Source organism: Halichoerus grypus, chromosome 5, assembly GCF_964656455.1.
Source record: "Halichoerus grypus chromosome 5, mHalGry1.hap1.1, whole genome shotgun sequence".
Classification (NCBI taxonomy): Eukaryota; Metazoa; Chordata; class Mammalia; order Carnivora; family Phocidae; genus Halichoerus; species Halichoerus grypus.
The window spans coordinates 90406929-90428915 of NC_135716.1; the positions used below are offsets into that span (position 1 = coordinate 90406929).

General features: G+C 36.5%; 1 protein-coding gene across 3 annotated transcripts in view; it reads right to left on the reverse strand.

Moving 5' to 3' along the window:
- The window catches only part of MAN1A2 (mannosidase alpha class 1A member 2), a 251056-nt gene that overhangs the window by 82279 nt on the left and 146790 nt on the right, over positions 1-21987 (reverse strand). For all 3 annotated transcript variants that reach the window (XM_036071039.2, XM_036071037.2, XM_036071038.2), the window contains exon 7: positions 4295-4418. In XM_036071039.2, coding sequence (XP_035926932.1) covers positions 4295-4418 — 124 coding nt within the window. The remainder of the gene's footprint in view (positions 1-4294; positions 4419-21987) is intronic.

The following is a 21987-nucleotide window of genomic DNA, read 5'->3' on the forward strand; positions in this document are numbered from 1 at the left end:
TTTTTATAAGATTATATACGATCATTAAATAAAGATCAAACAACAATTAAAAACATGAAGAGCATAAGAAAAACGAATTTAAATGCCAACATTTTACTATCCAGAAATAGCCATCAGAAACAGCAGTGATAAACATCATTCCAGACATATTCACTATGTACACATCTAAATATAAGAACAGAAATAATTTCATAGAAATGGAAACATAAAAGGACATTTATAATAAATTTAACAGATGAAAAACTGAATTGCTGAACTCTAAATATTGATTCCACAATAGATATCCCTAAATTCCTAAAATTCCAAAAATTCTGATCCCTAAAAGATCTCCCTAACACTAAGAAGGAAAAAAAATCAAAATATACTAAAAAGCCGGAAACTTTTCCAAGGACTTTATCTGCATTCATCTATAGATTGGATGGGTTTTGTCCGTGCTTACAAAAAAAGGCACAAATGTATTCTATTCCTGGTGTTCTTATTTGAGAATGTTCTCTTTACATATGAAGGATAACCTGCTTGGTATACATGACTTGGGGAAACATCTACTTCACTATTTTCTGGGCTTGAGCACAGCACGCATCCTCTGACGACATGGTCCCAGTCATCTTCCCTTTGGCTGGACTTTGAAATCAGGTGGTTTTAGGAATGGGCTCAGGGATGCTGTGTTCCTTCTGGTCTTTAAAGGCTGAGACCAGCTCTATGTATGACAATCTCAATCTGAATAATTCCGTGAATCAAGGCTAGTCAGTTTGAAATGATGCTGTTAAGAAAAATGAAAAACTGCATTCCTTTGTCTTCTAAAAATTATGCACACATTGAATCCTCTCTGCCTCTTCCACAGCTATCTTTCCTCTCAGAATCTTTTTATCCATCTCTTTTCTAATGTCTATACCTTTACTAGCTTTTCTCAATTTTGTCTTCTAAGTCCATCACTATACTTTCAACACTTCCTTTGTACTGCTTCCCATTTGGCCTTCATTTTTGGTGATAACTTTTTCTTGTAATTTGTTACTGAAAGCATATCTTACGGTCTCTGAGCACTTGTATTTCTGTTGATATACCTGATTTACAGAGAGGAGGGCTCCATCATCTTCCCTTTCATGGTGATGTTTGGTCAGGATTTAACTGCTATTTTCTGAGAGGTATCTTTTGGTTATCACTTGTATATGATGTTCCTTCCCTCTTTTTTTTCTGATAATATCTTTGTATAAATTGTACGCTTGTCCTTTTTTGATCAATTACTCACTACTATTTTCCCTGAACCAGCTATTCACACACGAGTTTTGACATAGAAGGCCAGGGAGAGTCTAGATGCCTTTGCTTCTCCCCAGATAATTGACACTAGCCATGCAGCACTGCTTATAAAAGAAAATCTGTCATTCATTCTCTTCCCTCACCAGAATTTCCTCAGAATTCTGTTATTCCAGCTTCTCAACATACCGGGTTTAGTGGAGTCCAAAGAAGCACCCACCATCAACCCATGACCCTGTGCTCAATGTTGCTCATGAGGACTTTGGTTTTGTACCTCAAGACATACCACTGATTTCAGAGAACTGTAGTCTACTGCCTTTTTATTTTTGAAATCTGCAACCACAAATATCCTCTCGTTTCCCAAACCTCTCTGCCCTTGATGGCTTATGCCAACCTTTCTTGCTATTTTGTGATGTGGTATATCATGTATCTTTAATTTTGTTAAAAATGGAGTTTACAGTTTTGTTTCTCCTTCCTTTCAGGGAAGGTCCTGTGTGTTAGGTCCTCCACTTCAGAAATACTGTGCTAGATGATCTTCATTTTGCAAATTTATCACCCTTTTAAACTCTTTATGCTTTTTCTTTGTTTCCACTATGACTGTCTCTTGCTTTTATTCCATGTCAGTAAATTGGTTTTCAATTATGTACAGTCACATTTGCTGTTTTTCATTTATTTATTCATTACAGAAATATAATGTTTAAGGTCTCAATTTGTTCTTCAGTTCCACAATCTTTTGTATCATTTTATGATTTGTTTTGAGTTCTAATTTTACTGAGTTCAATTGCTATTATTGTATAAATTACGGTGACTTTATAAAATTTGAAACAGGGTCCTTTATCAGTCTTTTACATGCTATTTACCACCATGCTTTTTTTCCACCATGCTGCAGTATTGTTTGCGTACCTGCCATGCTTTTCCTTTTCATCTTGCTCCCAATGAACAGGGTCAGTTCTGACCTGGACTTTGATTTGATATGGCACAGCTGACTTGTCCCTGAATTCCTTCCTACTGTGCATCTGGGGAGTGGGGGTTTTCCTCCCCGCTGAACACAATGTGAGATCTGGAGTACTAGTGTTCAAGAAGGATAGAGGAGGGAACCCCCTCTAGAGCTATGGACAGTTGTATACTCAACACCCCTGGCATTGGTCTCTTCTGTGAGATTAATGGGGAGTACCAGGAATTTGTTGACTGGCTTTCTTTGCCCAGTAAGGACTCAGGACAAGGTGAGAAACAGACTTAAGTACCATACCAGAAGTTTTTTACTTCTTTTTTTTGGCTGTCACTTGCTAGTGACATGAGATTGCAGCCTTTCCTCATTTCATTGCTGTTGATAAATTTTTGCTGGTCTTTATTTACTACTTTTGTTGTTATTGTTCATCTCTTCAGGAAAGGAAAAATTCTGTGGTCTGGCTCCACTGCTGTCTTTACCTGAAAATTCTTCTCAATTGATGAAACAGTTCATACACAGAAAGGACTATATATATAGATTAATTTAAGAAATACAGCACTACAAACACCTTCGCCGCTCTGCTTATGCATTCACACATCACTGTCTTTGTAATGGCTATATGCACAGTCCTGAATTTTATGTTCACCATTGTCTTAACTCTACTGAAATCACTTCTGAATCTCTAAACAAAGTATATTACTCAGTTCTGCTTGTGTTGAATTTTTTTAAAAAGTTGTATCTTTTTTTTTTTTTTTTTAAAGGTGGGGGGAGGTCCAGATAGAGAGGGAGAGAGAATCTCAAGCAGGCTCCCACGTCCAGTGCAGAACCCAACTCAGGGCTCAATCTCATAACCCTGAGATCATGACCTGAGCTGAAATCAAGAGTAGGACGCTCAACCGACTGAGCCACCCAGGCACCCAGTATTGTATTATTTTAACTGATAAATGTAACTGTAATTCCTTTATTTTTTACTGCTGTATTAAATTTTATTATATAAAATGCTAATACAAATAATGCTTCCATGTATACGATGTAAATGCACATCATAAATGCACATGGAACTGCTGGGCCATTGGGTATATGTATTTTAAACTTTACTACATTTGTCTTTTAAATACAAGCCTTTAATGCTCCTAGAATTGTTATAATCTACAATGCTACCCTTGCATAATGTTTCCACATGGATCTATTTAAGGAATGTTTATTCTGTTCATCAGTCTATTTGTCTGTGCACCAATACTTCACTGTGAGCGTCGAAAACTGGGTAATACAAACCCACCCGACATGTTTTTCTTCAGGAGTGCCTTGAATTTTTCTCTTCTATATAAATTCTATAAGGGTCTTATCAAGTTTCATTTTTGTAAAAGAAGCCACAGGAGTTTTGACTGGCATTGAATTGATGCTACAGATCTATCTGGAGAAGACTAAAATTTTTATGATATTCTTTAGCTCTACATGAACATAACATACCTCTCTGCTCTCTCCTCTTCAGTGTCATTTAACTGTTTTGAACTTCATTTATCTTTTGTTAGGTTTATTTGTAGGAAACTTAAACTCCTGTTCCTACCACAGATGTTTTTGGAAAGTGATACTTTCTTGCTGGTTGTAGTTGGTGCAGAGAAATGCTGTTGATGTTTCATATCTATATTGATCTTCTATTCAAAACTATATATATGCTCTTATTTCTAATAATTTAAATACAAATTGTCTTAATATTTTAGGTAAATAATCATGTAATCTGTGCATAATTACTCTTTTCATTCATCCTTTTCAATCCAATTCAATTCTTTAACTTTTTGTTCATGTTGTTTTTCTTGTCTTACCATGCTGGCTAGGAACACTGCAGCACAATTCTGAATAGAACAGAATTTCTGAAAACCTACGAATGTTTACAACTTCTCAAATAACAGTAAATATTTTAAATAGAAAGGATATTTATTTAATTTAAAAAGAATAAAAGGGCCAGAGTCCTGATAAATACATTTCTAGTCATTTCTAGAAAGGTGAACATTTTCCAAGCATTAATCAAGTCCTTTGGTAAATCTTAAAGAACTCTTCTATAATAAACGAAGAAAAGAAGTCAAGAAAACTAACCTTTTTGTAGTAAACTGGGTCCCCTGTCAAGTAGCTGAGGTGGACAAACTCCATATGCAGCGTACCAAATTCAGCAAGAATGCTGCTACCTGCAGATGCCCAGCCCCAGTTTCGCCCTACTCCACTGAATGAAAGCAAAGGTAAAAAGAGACAGAATTGGAAAAAGACCAAAACATTTTTTTAATGAATACATAAACTTTCATTCTCTTAAAAATTATATTTTACACAATAGCTTATTTATATCTGTTTATTATTTTAAAATTTTTTGAACAGGTAGTTTTAAAAATCAAAACAACATAGAAAAGTATACAGTAAATATATTTCACCCCAGAAATCTCATCTCTCTTCACCCCACCAGGCCCCATAGATAATCACTTTCATTAGTTTCTTATGTATTATTACAGAAATTTTATGCACATATAAGCAATCCAAATATATATATTATTTTCTTCCTTTATTAAACAAAATATAGCAAAGTACACATACAGCTCATTATCTTGCCTTTTACTCTTAAGATGCACTGCGGTGGACTTTCTGTATCAGTTCATAAACAATTTTCTTTTTTACAGCAGTACAAAATTCCATGATATTAATGATTTTCAATTGGAATGCCCCACCCCAGAGGCATATGAAAATGTGTGAGAGCATTCCAAGTTGTAGCAAACCTTGAAGGTGCAATTAGCATTTATTGTGCTAGGGCCAAAGATGTAACATGCCCAATAATGGTCAGCACAGTGTCATACAATAAAGAGCCCTCCAGCCCCACATGCTGATAGGACCTGTGTAAAAAATTAAGTAAATTATGAACCAACATAATTCCCCAATCCTCTGTTGGTGGTCCTTTAGCATTTTTCTAATATTTTGCTATTAATAACAACTTTCACAGTGAATAATCTTATGTACATTTCTTTTGTGTAGATATATCTCTATGGTATCTTCCTACCTTTTTTCAATCTGCCTGTCTCATAATTTATTGGAAGCTAGACTATATAAATGAAAAAGCATAGACCCTTTGAGCATTACATTCTTTCTAAAGGTTAAGTTTCTTCTGAAACACAGGTTGAGTACAGGCAGACTACTAGGGTTCAGGCTTTGCTAAGGGTAGTCTATTTCCATTTTAGCACTACTTCTAGGGAGTGCCCTCTGGGATCTGAGCTGGAAGCCTGACATGTACCAAGGGCCCTTCACCTTGGCAGCCTTAAACACTAATTTCTGCCTCCCCAGTACCATGTGGCTGTTAAATTTTTTTCTTTGCCCTTGAGCCTCCATCTGCTGTTTTCTGCTGGGTTTCCTTGACCTTTGCCCATGCATGTAAAATTGCAGAATCAATCAACAACTTGAGGGAAATTTGTACATAAATTATTGGGCTTTTCCTCTGCAATTTCCTCCTGTCTTGAGATTTTTGTCCCTCATGCCTCAGCCACTCTGGCAACTCTAAGACCTGACCATAGTGTCCTCTGACCCAAGTGACCACCTCTTCAGGCTTGGCCTTTATGCCTCCACCAGGATTTAGAACATGAAAAGGCCAATGTTTATATGGAGATAACTTTCTCCTAGGAAGTCCTATCTGAGTTGCTCTCCAAGGTCCTCAAACCATTTTGTCTAGCTTTTATGATTGGTTTTGGCGGGAGGATTGGTCTGATATAAGGTATTCCATGGTTGGAACTGGAAGTCTAGATTAATTTTTCAAGTAGCAGAGTTCACAGGTTATTCCTAAGAGAACTCTAAACCATTCTCCAGGGTCTTTTCTACTTTTAGGAGGAAGTAAAAATATAAGTCTTTCTCTTATTTTATATCCACTTGCATACTGCCAATTCAATATGCCATTATTAGTTATCTGTCTTGAGAAAACATTAAAAGAGATATTAAGACATTACTACCTTGCTTAAAGTTCTTTAATTGTTTGGTGCTATTTTTACATTGTCTTTGAAAATATGACAGGCAGGCAAATACCACGAACAGATTCTCTTGTAGCTAGAAGTGAGAATCAAGGACAAAATATGGATACAGTAACTAAACAGTCATTCATTTCCAAATATTAAGAGCCTATTATGCTCTGGGAAATACAGTATTGAACCTGACCTAGACTCCTATACTAAATAAGACCATTTTAAATAGTGATAATTGTTATGAAGAAAATTTACTAGAGAAATAGAATATTGAGTACTAGTGACAGAAGTTAAAAGAAAAGCTCTTTATGTATAACACTCAGAGAAACTGTTTCTGAAATGACACAATCTGCACAGAAATCTACATTAAGAGATGAATAGTGATGAATAGATCTGGAAAAAGAGAATTCCCAGTAGAGGAAACAACAAATGCAATGACCCTGTAGAGGGTGTGACTACAGCTCAGGAAGGGGAAGTGAATGATAGAGGATGAGGTTAGAGAGCTAGGTATAATCTAGATTACAAAGAATTCTGTAAGGCCATGCTAAATTAAAAAAAAAAATTATTTTAACTGTAATGGAAAGTCATGGAGGGGAGAGGAGCAAGACCGCAGAGGAGTAGGAGACCTGGATTTCGTCTGCTCCCAGGAATTCAGCTGGATAGGGATCAAACCATTCTGAACACCTACGAACTCAACAGGAGATCGAAAAAAAGAAGAGCTAAACAACTCTCTGAACAGAAAAACGACCACTTTCTGGAAGGTAGGACTTATGGAGAAGTGAGTCCAAGGCGATTCGGGAGGAGAGACGGCGGGGGAGGGGGGCCCATGGAGGGCCACTTCTGGCAAGTGATAGAGCCCCAGAGAACAAAATCGGAACTTTTAGATGTCGGCTCGGCTGAGGGACATCGTTCCAGTGGCTAAGTGGGGGGTGAAACCCTCACGGGGACAGTGTGGTCTCAGGACTCTCGGGGTCACAGAAAGCCCGGGGGTGCCTGAGTGCGGCAGAGCTCCCAGGTATCAGAGTGGGGAAGCCGGCTGCAGAGACGGAGCTGAGGAGCGGGCTCTCAGCTCGGGGTTGCCATAAACCATGATCCGCGGCACAGTCGGGCCACTGCTCTTCCAGCAGGGACCCAACAAGCAGCAGATCCGGGGAGACTCCCCTTCCTCCCCCAGGAGGAACAGCGTGGGAGCGCACCGCAGGGATCTGCTGGGTTTGGAGACTCCACACGGGTCATGTGCCAGAGACAGAAACGCCTGCGGCCGGAGACCACAGAGACGGGAGTGACTGACTGCTTTTCTCTGGGTGCTCACTGAGTAGTGGGGAGTTCTCACCTCCTCCGGGGCGGAGATTGGGAGGCCGCCATTTTCACTCTCGTCTTCCAAAGCTGCAGTCAAATGCTCTACCACTGAGCTATACCCCGACTTGTCTTCCAAAGCTATACAGAAAGCTTGCAGGGAACAAAAGCTGCCGAGAGCAAACCGGAGCTGATTAATTAGCCCGGACCGGCAAGGGTGGGGCAATTCTGCCTCCGGCAAAGACATTTGGGAACCACAGCAACAGGCCCCTCTCCCAGAAGATCAGCAAGAACAGCCAGCCAAGACCAAGTTTACGGATCAATGAGAACAGCAGAACTCCAATGCTAGGGGAATACTGCACATAGAATTCATGGCTTTTTTGCCCCATGATTTTTTAGTCTTTCAAAGTTACTTTTTTTAATTTTCTTTTTCTTTTTTTTTTTTGAATTTTTCTTTTACCCTTTTTCAACGAACATCTTATCACCCCTTTTTAAAAAAATCTTTATTTTTCATTTTTAGAGTCATATTCTATCCCTTCATAGTAGTTAACCTTATTTTTGGTGTGTATATATATATATATATATATATATATATATATATATATAAGTTGTTCTCTCTTTAAAATTTTGGGATACAGTTTCTTCTAACAGACCAAAATATACCCTGAATCTCTAGTGTATGGCTTTGTTGTAGTCTCCTGCCTGATCACATTATCTCCCTTTTCTTTTTTTTAAATCCTCTTCTTTCTTTTTTCAACCAACTTCTTACCTTATCAATTCCTTCTATAAAATCTTTTATAATTTTCATCTTTACAGTCATATTCCATCCCTTCATTGTATTTACCCTTATTTTTATACATATATAAGCTTTTCTTTCTTTAAAATTTTGGGAAGCACTATCTTCTAACAGACCAAAATACACCCCAATTCTAGTGTGTGGCACTGATCTATGCACCAGCCTGATCATATCTGATCATATTCTGGTTTTTGTTTGTTTACCTTTTTCTTTTTCTTTTTTTTTTTCTATTTTCTTTCTTACCCTTTCTTTTCCCCCAATTTCAGGTCTCTTCTGATTTGTTTAGTGTATATTTTTCTCAAGTCGTTGTTACCCTGTTAGCATTTTGTTCTCTCATTCATCTATTCTCCTATGGACAAAATGACAAGACAGAAAAAATCACCTCAAAAAAAAAAGAACAAGAGGCAGTACCGACTGCCAGGGACCTAATCAATACGTACATTAGTAAGATGTTGGATCTAGAGTTCAGAATGACGATTTTAAAGATACTAAGTGGGCTTGAAAAAAGCATGGAAGACATTAGAGAAACCCTTTCTGGAGAAATAAAAGAACTAAAATCTAACCAAGTCGAAATCAAAAAGGCTATTAATGAGGTGCAATCAAAAATGGAGGCTCTAACTGCTAGATAAATGAGGCAGAAGAGAGAAGTAGTGATATAGAAGACCAAATGATGGAAAATAAAGAAGCTGAGAAAAAGAGAGATAAACAACTACTGGATCACGAGGGAAGAATTCGAGAGAGAAGCAATACCATAAGACGAAACAACATTAGAATTATTGAGAGCCCAGAAGAAGGAGAGGGGCAGAAGGTATATTGGAGCAAATTATAGCAGAGAACTTCCCTAATTTGGGGAAGGAAACAGGCATCAAAATCCAGGAGGCACAGAGAACCCCCTCAAAATCAATGAAAATTGGTCAACACCCAACATCTAATAGTAAAACGTATGACTCTCAGAGACAAAGAGAAAATCCTGAAAGCAGCTCGGGACAAGAGATCTGTAAACTACAATGGTAGAAACATTAGGTTGGCAACAGACCTATCCACAGAGACCTGGCAGGCCAGAAAGGACTGGCATGATATATTCAGGGCACTAAATGAGAAAAATATGCAACCAAGAATACTATATCCAGCTAGGCTGTCACTGAAAATAGAAAGAGAGATAAAAAGCTGCCAGGACAAACAAAAACTAAAGGAATTTGCAAACACAAAACCAGCCCTACAAGAAATATTGAAACAGGTCCTCTAAGCAATGAGAGAGCCTAAAAGTAACATAGACCAGAAAGGAACACAGACAATATACAGTAACAGTCACCTTACAGGCAATACAGCACTAAATTCGTATCTTTCAATCGTTACCCTGAATGTAAATGGGCTAAATGCCCCAATCAAAAGACACAGGCTATCAGATTGGATAAAAAAACAAGACCCATCGTATGCTGTCTGCAAGAGATTCATTTTAGACCCAAAGACACCCCCAGATTGAAAGTGAGGGGGTGGAAAACCATTTATCATGCTAATGGACACCAAAAGAAATCTGGGGTGGCAATCCTTATATCAGACAAATTAGATTTTAAACCAAAGACTGTAATAAGAGATGAGGAAGGACACTGTATCCTACTTAAAGGGTCTATCCAACAAGAAGATCTAACAATTGTAAATATCTATGCCCCTAACATGGGAGTAGCCACTTATATAAGCCAATTAATAACAAAAGCAAAGGAACACATCGACAACAATACAGTAATAGTGGGGGACTTTAACACCCCCCTCACTGAAATGGACAGATCATCTAAGCAAAAGATCAACAAGGAAATAAGACTTTAAATGACACACTGGACCAGATGGATTTCACAGATATATTCAGAACATTCCATCCCAAAGCAACAGAATACACATTCTTCTCTAGTGTCCATGGAACATTCTCCAGGAGAGATCACATCCTAGGTCACAAATCAGCTCTCAACCGGTACCAAAAAATTGGGATCATTCCCTGCGTATTTTCGGACCACAATGCTTTGAAACTAGAACTCAATCACCAAGAGGAAAGTTGGAAAGAACTCAAATACATGGAGGCTAAAGAGCATCCTACTAAAGAATGAATGGGTCAACCAGGAAATTAAAGAAGAGTTAAAAAAAATTCATGGAAACCAATGAAAATGAAAACACAACTGTTCAAAATCTTTGGGATGCAGCAAAGGCAGTCCTAAGAGGGAAGTATATAGCAATACAAGCCTTTCAAAAGAAACAAGAAAGGTCTCAAATACACAACCTAACCCTACACCTAAAGGAGCTGGAGAGAGAACATCAAATAAATCCTAAACCCAGCAGGAGAGGAGAAATAATAAAGATCAGAGCAGAAATCAATGAAATAGAAACCAAAAGAACAGTAGAACAGATCAACGAAACTAGGAGCTGGTTCTTTGAAAGAATTAACAAGATTGATAAACCCCTGGCCAGACTTATCAAAAAGAAAAGAGAAATGGACACAAATAAATAAAATCATAAATGAAAGAGGAGAGATCACAACCAACACCAAAGAAATACAATTATAAGAACATATTATGAGGGGCGCCTGGGTGGCTCAGTTGTTAAGCGTCTGCCTTCGGCTCAGGTCATGATCCCGGGGTCCTGGGATCGAGCCCCACATCGGGCTCCCTGCTCAGCAGGAAGCCTGCTTCTCCCTCTCCCACTCCCCCTGCTTGTGTTCCCTCTCTCGCTGTATCTCTCACTGTCAAATAAAAAAAAAAAAAAAAAAAAAGAACATATTATGAGCAACTATATGCCAGCACATTAGATAATCTGGAAGAAATGGATGCATTCCTAGAGATGTATCAACTACCAAAACTGAACCAGGAAGAAGTAGAAAACCTGAACAGACCTATAACTACTAAGGAAATTGAAGCAGTCATCAAAAAACTCCCAAAAAACAAAAGCCCAGAGCCAGATGGCTTCCCAGGGGAATTCTACCAAATATTTCAAGAATTAATACCTATTCTTCTGAAACTGTTCCAAAAGATAGAAATGGAAGGAAAACTTCCAAACTCGTTTTATGAGGCCACCATTACCTTGATCCCAAAACCAGACAAAGACCCCATCAAAAAGGAGACTAACAGACCAATATCCCTGATGAACATGAATGCAAAAATTCTCACCAAAATACGAGCCAATAGGATCCAACAGTACATTAAAGGATTATGCACCACAACCAAGTGGGATCTATCCCTGGGCTGCAAGGTTGGCTCAACATCCACAAATCAATCAATGTGATACAATACATTAATAAAAGAAAGAAGAGGAACCATATGATCCTCTCAATAGATGCAGAAAAAGCATCTGACAAAGTACAGCATCCTTTCTTGATGAAACCTCTTCAGAGTATAGGGATAGAGAATACATACCTCAGTATCATAAAAGCCATCTATGAAAAACCCACAGCGAATATCATTCTCAATGGGGAAAAACTGAGAGCTTTCCCCCTAAGGTCAAGAACACGGCAGGGATGTCCAATATCACCACTGCTATTCAACATCGTACTAGAAGTCCTAGCCACAGCAAACAGACAACAAAAAGAAATAAAAGGCATCCTAATCGGCCTAGAAGAAGTCAAACTCTCACTCTTTGCAGATGATATGATACTTTATGTGGAAAACCCAAAAGACTCCACCCCAAAACTGCTAGAACTCATACAGGAATTCAGTAAGGTGGCAGGGTATAAAATCAATGCACAGAAGTCAGTGGCATTCCTATACACCAACAACAAGACAGAAGAAAGAGAAATTAAGGAGTCGATCCTGTTTACAACTGCACCCAAAACGGTAAGATACCTAGGAATAAATCTAACCAAAGAGGCAAAGGATCTGTACTCCAAAAACTATAAAATACTCATGAAAGAAATTGAGGAAGACACAAAGAAATGGAAAAACGTTCCATGCTCATGGATTGGAAGAACAAATATTGTGAAGATGTCAATGCTACCTAGAGCAATCTACACATTTAATGCAATCCCCATCAAAATACCATCCACTTTTTTCAAAGAAATGGAATAAATAATCCTAAAATTTGTATGGAACCAGAAAAGACCCCGAACAGCCAGAGGAATGTTGAAAAAGAAAAGCAAAGCTGGCGGCATCACAATTCCGGACTTCCACCTCTATTACAAAGCTGTCATCATCAAGACAGTATGGTACTGGCACAAAAACAGACACATAGATCAATGGAACAGAATAGAGAGCCCAGAAATGGACCCTCAACTCTGTGGTCAACTAATCTTCGACAAAGCAGGAAAGAATGTCCAATGGAAAAAAGACAGTCTCTTCAGCAAATGGTGTTGGGAAAATTGGACAGCCACATGCAAAAGAATGAAACTGGACCATTTCCTTACACCACACACAAAAATAGACTCCAAATGGTTGAAAGACCTCAATGTGAGACAGGAGTCCATCAAAATCCTAAAGGAGAACACAGGCAGCAACCTCTTCGACCTCAGCCGCAGCAACTTCTTCCTGGAAACATAGCCAAAGGCAAGGGAAGGAAGGGCAAAAATGAACTATTGGGACTTCATCAAGATAAAAAGCTTTTGCAAAGCAAAGGAAACAGTCAACAAAACCAAAAGACAACTGACAGAATGGGAGAAGATATTTGCAAATGACATATCAGATAAAGGGCTAGTATCCAAAATCTATAAAGAACTTATCAAACTCAACACCCAAAGGACAAATAATCCAATCAAGAAATGGGCAGAAGACATGAACAGACATTTTTCCAAAGAAGACATCCAAATGGCCAACAGACACATGAAAAAGTGCTCAACATCGCTCGGCATCAGGGAAATCCAAATCAAAACCTCAATGAGATACCACCTCACACCAGTCAGAATGGCTAAAATTAACAAGTCAGGAAACGGCAGATGTTGGCGGGGATGCGGAGAAAGGGGAACCCTCCTACACTGTTGGTGGGAATGCAAGCTGGTGCAGCCGCTCTGGAAAACAGTATGGAGGTTCCTCAAAAAGTTGAAAATAGAGCTACCATATGATCCAGCAATTGCACTACTGGGTATCTACCCCAAAGATACAAATGTAGGGATCTGAAGGGGTACGTGCACCCCGATGTTTATAGCAGCAATGTCCACGATAGCCAAACTGTGGAAAGAGCCAAGATGTCCATCGACAGATGAATGGATAAAAAAGATGTGGTATATATATACAATGGAATATTATGCAGCCATCAAAAGGAATGAGATCTTGCCATTTGCAAAGACGTGGATGGAAGTGGAGGGTTTTATGCTGAGCGAAATAAGTCAAACAGAGAAAGACATGTATCATATGACCTCACTGATATGAGGAATTCTTAATCTCAGGAAACAAACTGAGGGTTGCTGGCGTGGGGGGTGGGGTGGGAAGAATGGGGTGACTGGGTGATAGACACTGGGAAGGGTATGTGCTCTGGTAAGCGCTGTGAATTGTGCAAGACTGCTGAATCTCAGATCTGTACCTCTGAAACAAATAATGCAATATATGTTACGAAAAAAAAAAAGAAGATAGCAGGAGGGGAAGAATGAAGGGGGGGAAATCGGAGGGGGAGACGAACCATGAGAGACGATGGACTCTGAAAAACAAACTGAGGGTTCTAGAGGGGAGAGGTGTGGGAGGATGGGTTAGCCTGATGATGGGTATTAAAGAGGGCATGTTCTGCATGGAGCACTGGGTGTTATGCACAAACAATGAATCATGGAGCACTACATCTAAAACTAATGATGTAATGTATGGTGATTAACATAACAATAAAAAAATTTTAAAAAAAAGAAGGTAGCAGGAAGGGAAAAATGGAAGGGGGGAAATCGGAGGAGGAGACAAACCATGAGAGACTATGGACTCTGAGAAACAAACTGAGGGTTCTAGAGGGGAGGGGGCTGGGGGGATGGGTTAGCCTGGTGATGGGTATTAAAGAGGGCACGTTCTGCATGGAGCACTGGGTGTTATATGCAAACAATGAATCATGGAACACTACATCAAAAACTAATGATGTAATGTATGGTGATTAACATAACATAATAAAAACTAATGATGTAATGTATGGTGATTAACATAACATAATAAAATTAAATAAAAAAAAAGAATTTCATACTTTGGTATGAGGAGAAGGAAACAAAAATCCTTTAATCTAAAAAAAAAAAAACTTTCTGTCCAAAGGTACCAAAGGAAAGTTTCATTCAAAGTGCATTTAAACAGTTTTCAAATCACTAAATTCTAAACAAGATTTTTCATGTACTTCACACACAACTCACAGGAACAATCTAAAATGTTAAATTTGATACCTGTCTATATTCTAAAAACTCAGAAAAATTTAAAAATCCCTAAGAAGAAGATATAACACTGATGAGGACAGAACAGCTCCAAGTATAAAAAACGACCAGATCATAATTTCATGCAAATTTTGTAATTTTTAACCAATCAAAAAGTATCAATATTAAAATATCCATATATATAAACATGATCTCTCTTGACTGACCACCAGCAACCAGATTTTAGAAATGTTTGATAAACTTCTGGTAATTTACAAGACAAATCAACCTCAGTGTCCTACATTGTATTAAAATTTTTTTGATAATGAGTTATCTATATATTGTTTTTATTTTGTTCAAAGTCTGTTGAAAATCTTTAATTGACGAATTCAAGGAATGAAAGTTTTCAGTATTTGCAGTTATTAAAAACAAAGCACACAAACAGGTTGACACTGACTTTATCTCAGAAAAAGCAAAGGAGGAACTAAAAAACTAAATGACGAAACCTCAAACAATGTATAATTTTTAAATGGGAGTATCTTGACTTAGAGGAAGACTTTTGATGAAGCTCTTATTTTTAATTAGATATATTTACATTATATACTTCAATGGAAAAAATTTGAGAAGACCTATGATTTTGCATCAACTAAATTAGAAGAAATATTAAAGTAAATTAAAAATAGAAGTTTTTAGGGGCACCTGGGTGGCTCAGTTGGTTAAGCGTCTGCCTTCAGCCCAGGTCATGGGGCCAGGGTCCTGGGATCGAGCCCGACACAGGGCACCCTGCTCAGCGGGGAGTCTGCTTCTCCCTCTCCCTCTGTTTCTCCCCCCTAACTCATGCTCTCTCTCTCGCTCTCTCAAATTAAAAAAAAAAAAATCTTAAAAAAAAATCTTAAAAAAAAATTAGAAGTTTCACACCAAAAAACCCCAAATAATCCAACTAAAAAATTGATGGAGGACCTGAATGGACACTTTTCCAAAGGAAACATAATGATAACCACATAAAAAGATGCTCAGCATCACAAAACCACAAGATATCACCTGACACCTGTCAGAATGGCTAAAATCAAAGACACAAGAAATAACAAGTATTGAGAAGGATGTGAAGAAAAAGGAACCCTTGTGCACCATTGGTGGGAATGCAAACTGCTGCAGCCACTGTGGAAAACAGTATGAAAGTTCCTCAAAAAGTTAAAAATAGAACTATTCTATGATCCAGTAATTCCACTACCAGGTATTCACCCAAAGATTATGAAAACACTAATTCAAAAAGATATATGCACCCCTATGCTTATTGCAGCATTATTTACAATAGCCAAGACAGGGAAGCAACCCAAGTGTCCATACACACACACACACACACACACACACACAATCAAATATTACTCAGCCATCAAAATGAATGAAATCTTGCCATTTTTGCAACAACGCAGATGCATTAGAGTGTATTATCCTAAGCAAAAGTCAGTCAGAAAAAGACAAATACCATATTATTTCACTCATATGTGAAATTTAAGAAACAAATGAACAACAACAACAACAACAAAAACAAAAAGACAAAAAAAACTCTTAAATAAACAAACTGGTGGTTGCCAGAGGAGAGGTGGGTGGGCAGATGGGTTGATGAGCAGTGAGAAATGTACAGAACTGCTGAATCATTATAATGTATATCTGAAACTAATCTAACAATGTATGTTCATTATATTTGAATGAAAAAAAAAACAGAAGTTTTATGTAGAAAGTACTCTGAACGAAAGCAAGAAAATGGCATCTGTGAAAATACCCAGTCTAAAATATTTACACATTTTAAAATATTTAGAATTGAGAATATCCTACTTTTGAGAAGAATCTGCTTTGAGTAACTGTAGAGAAAATACTTTCTCAAAAGCATACGAGAGTCAACTGAAGGTATTAATAATTTCATATCTGGATAAATGTACAAGGATATATGTATTTGTTTAGAAATGGTTTAATTTTGGAAAATCATTTTTGAATAGAACTATTTGAAAGGTCACCCAATAAAACTAATTTGTCAGTCTTTAAATATTTTAAAAATCAACTTATTTTAGCTCCTCCATTCACTCTTAATAAATAATACACTTTATGGTTACCCTCTTTATAAGAATGTTATATTTTTTTAAATTTTGTAAAATGTCAATATTTTCCCTATGACATCAATTAAGTGGTAGCACACTGTTTTTATCTTATGTACTACCAAAATTTGCTTATCTAATCACCTTCCTCTTGGACATTTAATGTGTACTTACGTCTTCGTGAAACATGCTATAATAAATACCATTTCATGCATGTCTTGTTTAGTCCAGCCTTCCAATTATTTCCTTAGACTTAAACTGCCAGAATTGCTGGGTTAAAAGAAACATGTTTTAAGGGCTTTTGATAGACAATGAAAGACGCTTCTTCAAGGATGCTGGATACAAGGAAAGATGTGATGTAAGAATGACCTTCTTCCCACATCCTTATCCACAAGAAATGTTACACTGTTTTAAAAAATTAAAACCTTCCCTTTTTGACAGAATATAAATGCAACAGGTTTAATTTTTATTTTAATATGAAATCTCATTTTCGTTTCATTTCACTTAATTGGGAAGAAGGGAAAGGTCAAAAGATATGAAACAAAATATAGAGCACAAACTGACGGTTACCAGAGGGAAGGGGGATGAGGGAATGGGGGAAATAGGTGATGGGGATTAAGGAGGGCACTTGTCGTGATGAGCAGAGTAATACATGGAACTGCTGAATTACTATATTGTACATCTGAAACTAATGTAACACTGTATGCTGATTATACTGGAATTTAAATAAAAACTTAAAAAAAAAAGATAGGAAACAGCACAAAGTAAAAAGTCTCCCTCTAAGCCCAGTACCTCTTCCAATCAGTTCCCAGCTCCAAAGCCAACCTTTCCTCTCACTTTCTCATCTACCCTTTCAGAAAATTTCATATTTATATAAGCACAATTTAAATTATTACATTAGTATTTAACTTCACTTTATATGTTGATTGGTCATTTTTTTAATTCTGTATTTTTCTGATCATGTATTTTTCCAAACATTTTTTCTAATATTTCTCAAATTTAAGAGTGTTTTTCAATTACAGATCAATGGTAATTTTGGTTGTTGCCTTTTTTTTTTTTTTTTTTAAACACAGACCCTCTCAGCCAAGCCTTGGATCTGGTTTTTATTTTTCTCTTCAAAGAAACACATTGAGGTATAATTTAATACAAATATGCATCAATTCGGGAACACAGTTCCAAAGGTTTTGACAAATGAACACACTGGTATAAGAATCAAGCCAATCTCTCCAAAACCTGTCCTCATGCACCTTTGCAATCAAATCACAATTTTCCTCCACCCAGTCTCAAATAAACTATTAATCTACTTTCTCTATTATTAGTTTTATATGTTCTAGAATTTCATGTTAACATAATCACACAGTATATACTCTTCTGTATTTGAGTCTTTCATGCACCCTATCTCTGAGATTCATGCATACTGCCATCTCAGTAGTTCAGTTCTTTTTATTACAAGGTGGCGTTCCATTGTTTGGATACCACAACTAGTTAGTTATATACCTTTTAGATAAACACTGGGGTTGCTTACAGTTTGGGGCTGTTAAATGAGTAAGGTTGTTATGAACAAACTTTGTACATATACTTTCATTTCTCTTGGGCACGTAAATACTTTAGAAATAAAATTTCTGGGTCCTATAATAATTCTACTTTAACTGTATAAAAACTGTTCCTCAAAATGGCTGTACCATTTTATATCCCATCAACATAGGTCTATTATCTTGATTTTTTTTTTGCCACCTACTTTTTATGATCAGTTCTTTAGTCCTCTTTCCCGCCTTCATTTGGATTGAGTATTCTTTAGTATTTCCATTTCTCCACTGGCTTATTTTTGTGTGTGTGACTGCTTTACAGATTAGAGTATGTACAATTAACCTACCCCAGTATACCTTCAAATATTACGACCCTTCACATGTAAACTAACAACATGACAAGAGTATACTTTCACATCCCCATAACATCCTTGGTGCTAGTGTGACGACACACTTCTCTCCTACATATATTACAGACCTCCAATGCAAACTTACTATGTTTGCTGTAACAGCCTATTATCTTTTAAAGAAAACTCTAAGACCAAAGAAAAAAAGTAAGCCTTTGATATATATTTACATATTTACTCTTTTACCTGCTTTTCATTTCTTCATGTAGTGTCATTAAGAGTTCCTTTAACATTTCTGGTAATAGAGGCATGCTGGCAATAAATTCTCTAAGCTTTTGTTTGTCTAAAAAGGTCTTAATTTCACCTTCAGCTTTAAAAAAATATTTTCAGTGGTTAGAGAATTCTAGATCCACTTCTCTCTTTCAGCACTTTCAAGGTGCATTCCATTGTCTTCTGGCTTGTACCGCTTCAGACAAGAAGCAAGTGGTAGGTGCTTCTATCCTTGTTCCCTGTGCATAATGTCTTTTTCTCTGGTGTTAAAAAACTATTTTTTTCCACTGATTTTCACACATTCATTATGTTTCTTTATTTTACCTTGTTTGGGTTTCTTCAAGTGTCTGGAATCTGTGGGTTTATAGCTGTTTATCAATTTGGAAAATTTTGGGCCATTCCCTCTTCAAACAGTTTTTCTGCCACTCCTACTGCTGCTCCCCACCCCCAACCACTCCCTTATATGTATGCTAAACATTTAATATCGTCCCACAGGTCACAGGCTTTGCTCCTTTCATTTTTCTTTCTGTGCTTTGGTTTGCGTGGTTTCTACTGCTATGTCTTCAAGCTCATGGATTTTGTCTGATGCAGTGTAAAATGTGCTGTTAAGCTGATCAAGTGAATTTTTTATTTCATGTATTCCTCAGCACTACAAGTTCCATTTAGTCCTTCATAAAATCTCTCTTCTCATTATGTTCATATTTCCCTTTAAATCCCTGAGCATACTTATAATAGCTATTTTAAAGTCCTTTACTGCAATCTCCATCATCTGTTATTTGTGTATGCTTCTCTTGATAATTTTGTTCCTCCTGATTATAGGTTACAATTTCCTGAATATCTGAATTTTATTTTCTTCCTTTAAAGTATTTTCAATTTTCTTTTGACAGACAGTCAAATAACTTGTGGACAGCTCAGCTCTTTCAAAGGCTTTGCTAGGACAGATCTACAGTTGTCTACTCTGTGGCTAGTTCAGTTCTTTACTAATAAGGCAAGACCTTTCTGTACTTTCAACCTAATATCCCTAGTGTTCAAAGAAGTGTTTTAATTTTTTTTTTAATTTTTTTTTTTTTAAGATTTTATTAATTTATTTTTCAGAGAGAGAGAAAGCACAACCAGGGGGAGCAGGAGATAGATGAAGAAGCAGGCCCCCCGCTGAGCAAGGAGCCCGATGCGGGACTCGATCCCAGGACTCCAGGATCATGACCTGAGCCGAAGGCAGATGCTTAACCGACTGAGCCACCCAGGTGTCCCAAGAAGTGTTTTAATTTTTAACTAGCCAATCTATTTAACTCCTTTATTATTCTGATGGTTTTTCAATTGATCATTTTCTTTTTATTCCAGGAAAACAACCATATGATCTGTTATTAATTATAATTTTGTCTCCAATCCATATCTTCACTTTATTCCTTTTTCTTATTTGGTTACACTTGTTAAAACCTCCAGAAAAATATGAAATACTTTCTTGTTCTTGATTTTAATGTGATGTCTCCAACATTTCATTAACTCTTTTGTTTAATCAAAGCTGTACAACTTCCATGCTTTTTATCATGTTAGAAATCTTTTGGTGCCTAGACGATATAAATAAAATCAATTCTCTCTGTTTTCCTCTAGAATTTATGCCCCCCAAACAAGTACCAGTAAAAATGTAAAAAGTTAAGCATTTTTAAGTGAACTTAAAAGTTCAGAATCTATATAAAAGAAGCCATATATCTCTACTGATTTGACACAGAATAAGATTTAAACAAATGAAAAGACATAAATTATAGGAAAGGAAGATTTCATGTAAAGATGTTCCCTAAATTAATTTCTAAATTTAGTGCAAACCCAACTAAACTATAAAAGATAAAAAAATAAACTAGACACAATAATTCAAAATTTCATATAAAGAAAATGAATATGTGAGAACAGCTGATACTGAGAAGCAGGATACTAAAGGGACCAGTCCAACCACACAATAAAGCATTATAGTAAAGTGATTAAATCAATGTAGAGTTAAAATAAATACACTAATTAATGCAACAGAAGAAAAAGTCTAAAAAACAGATTCACATATATTTGGAAATACTTTTTATATTTCATTATATTTTATCATAAAATTAAGACTTCAGTAGGCACTGAGAAGTTATGTCAGAGCACTAACCTAAGCATCTCGAAAAAAATAAAGCTCAATTTTTATCTTCCTCCCTATTCCACAATAAATGTCAAATGGATCAAAGGCATAAAAGAAAAATTAAACCATTATTATACTAGAAAATATATAAATCTTTTAAGAAAAACCTCCCATAAATAATAACAATTAAGAGCAAAAAGTATTTGCAACATACATGACAAAGTACTGATTCAACCAATATACAAAAAGATCTTAAGGATTCATTTTATTTAATATCCACTAGAAAACAGAAAAGGATATAAAAAAGCTGTGCAATGAATAAAATATACCCAACTTCACTCAAAAATCCCGTGAAATGAAAATTAAAATAAGGTTTCATTTTGTACCTATCTGATAAACAATAAACAGTATTTGCAAAATGTTAGGTCTTTGCCTCAGCATTTCTACCAAAGGCATACCAACACATATACATGTACACACACGTACACACGTGTACACACACACACATACGATTCCCAACATATGCAGGACATTTCTTCTAGCGTTTTTTAATAGCAAAAATCTGGAAATAATCTAACAATTCATTAATATCAGATCTATTTTAAATTAATTATGGTACTTTCATCATTATTATGAAGTTCTTAAAAAGAATGAGGTAAATATACCTAAGTGTTGATATGGAATAATTTTCAAGACCTACTGATAAATGAAAATGACAAGTAAACAATACATACATGCAAGGGTATGTATGCACATATAAGTACATTACATGTCTGGAAGGATACTCAAGAAATTTGTAATAGTGGCTTCCCTAAAGGACTAGGGGTTTGGAACTGAAGACTTACTTTATAGTTGAGTATATGCTATTTCAATACATGTATATTCACCCGATACATTTATTTCTTTTTCTTAAAATATCTAGCTAAATAAAAAGAGAAAAGAAAGTGAGGGGGGAGAAAACAGGAGAGAGAGGGAGGGAATGAGAAAGGAGAGAGAGAAAGGAGGGAGGAATCTATTTTATTGTTGCTTTTGTAGTCTTAGGAGAAGGAAGTAAAGAAGATACAGTAGGAAAGTGAATTCTGATTC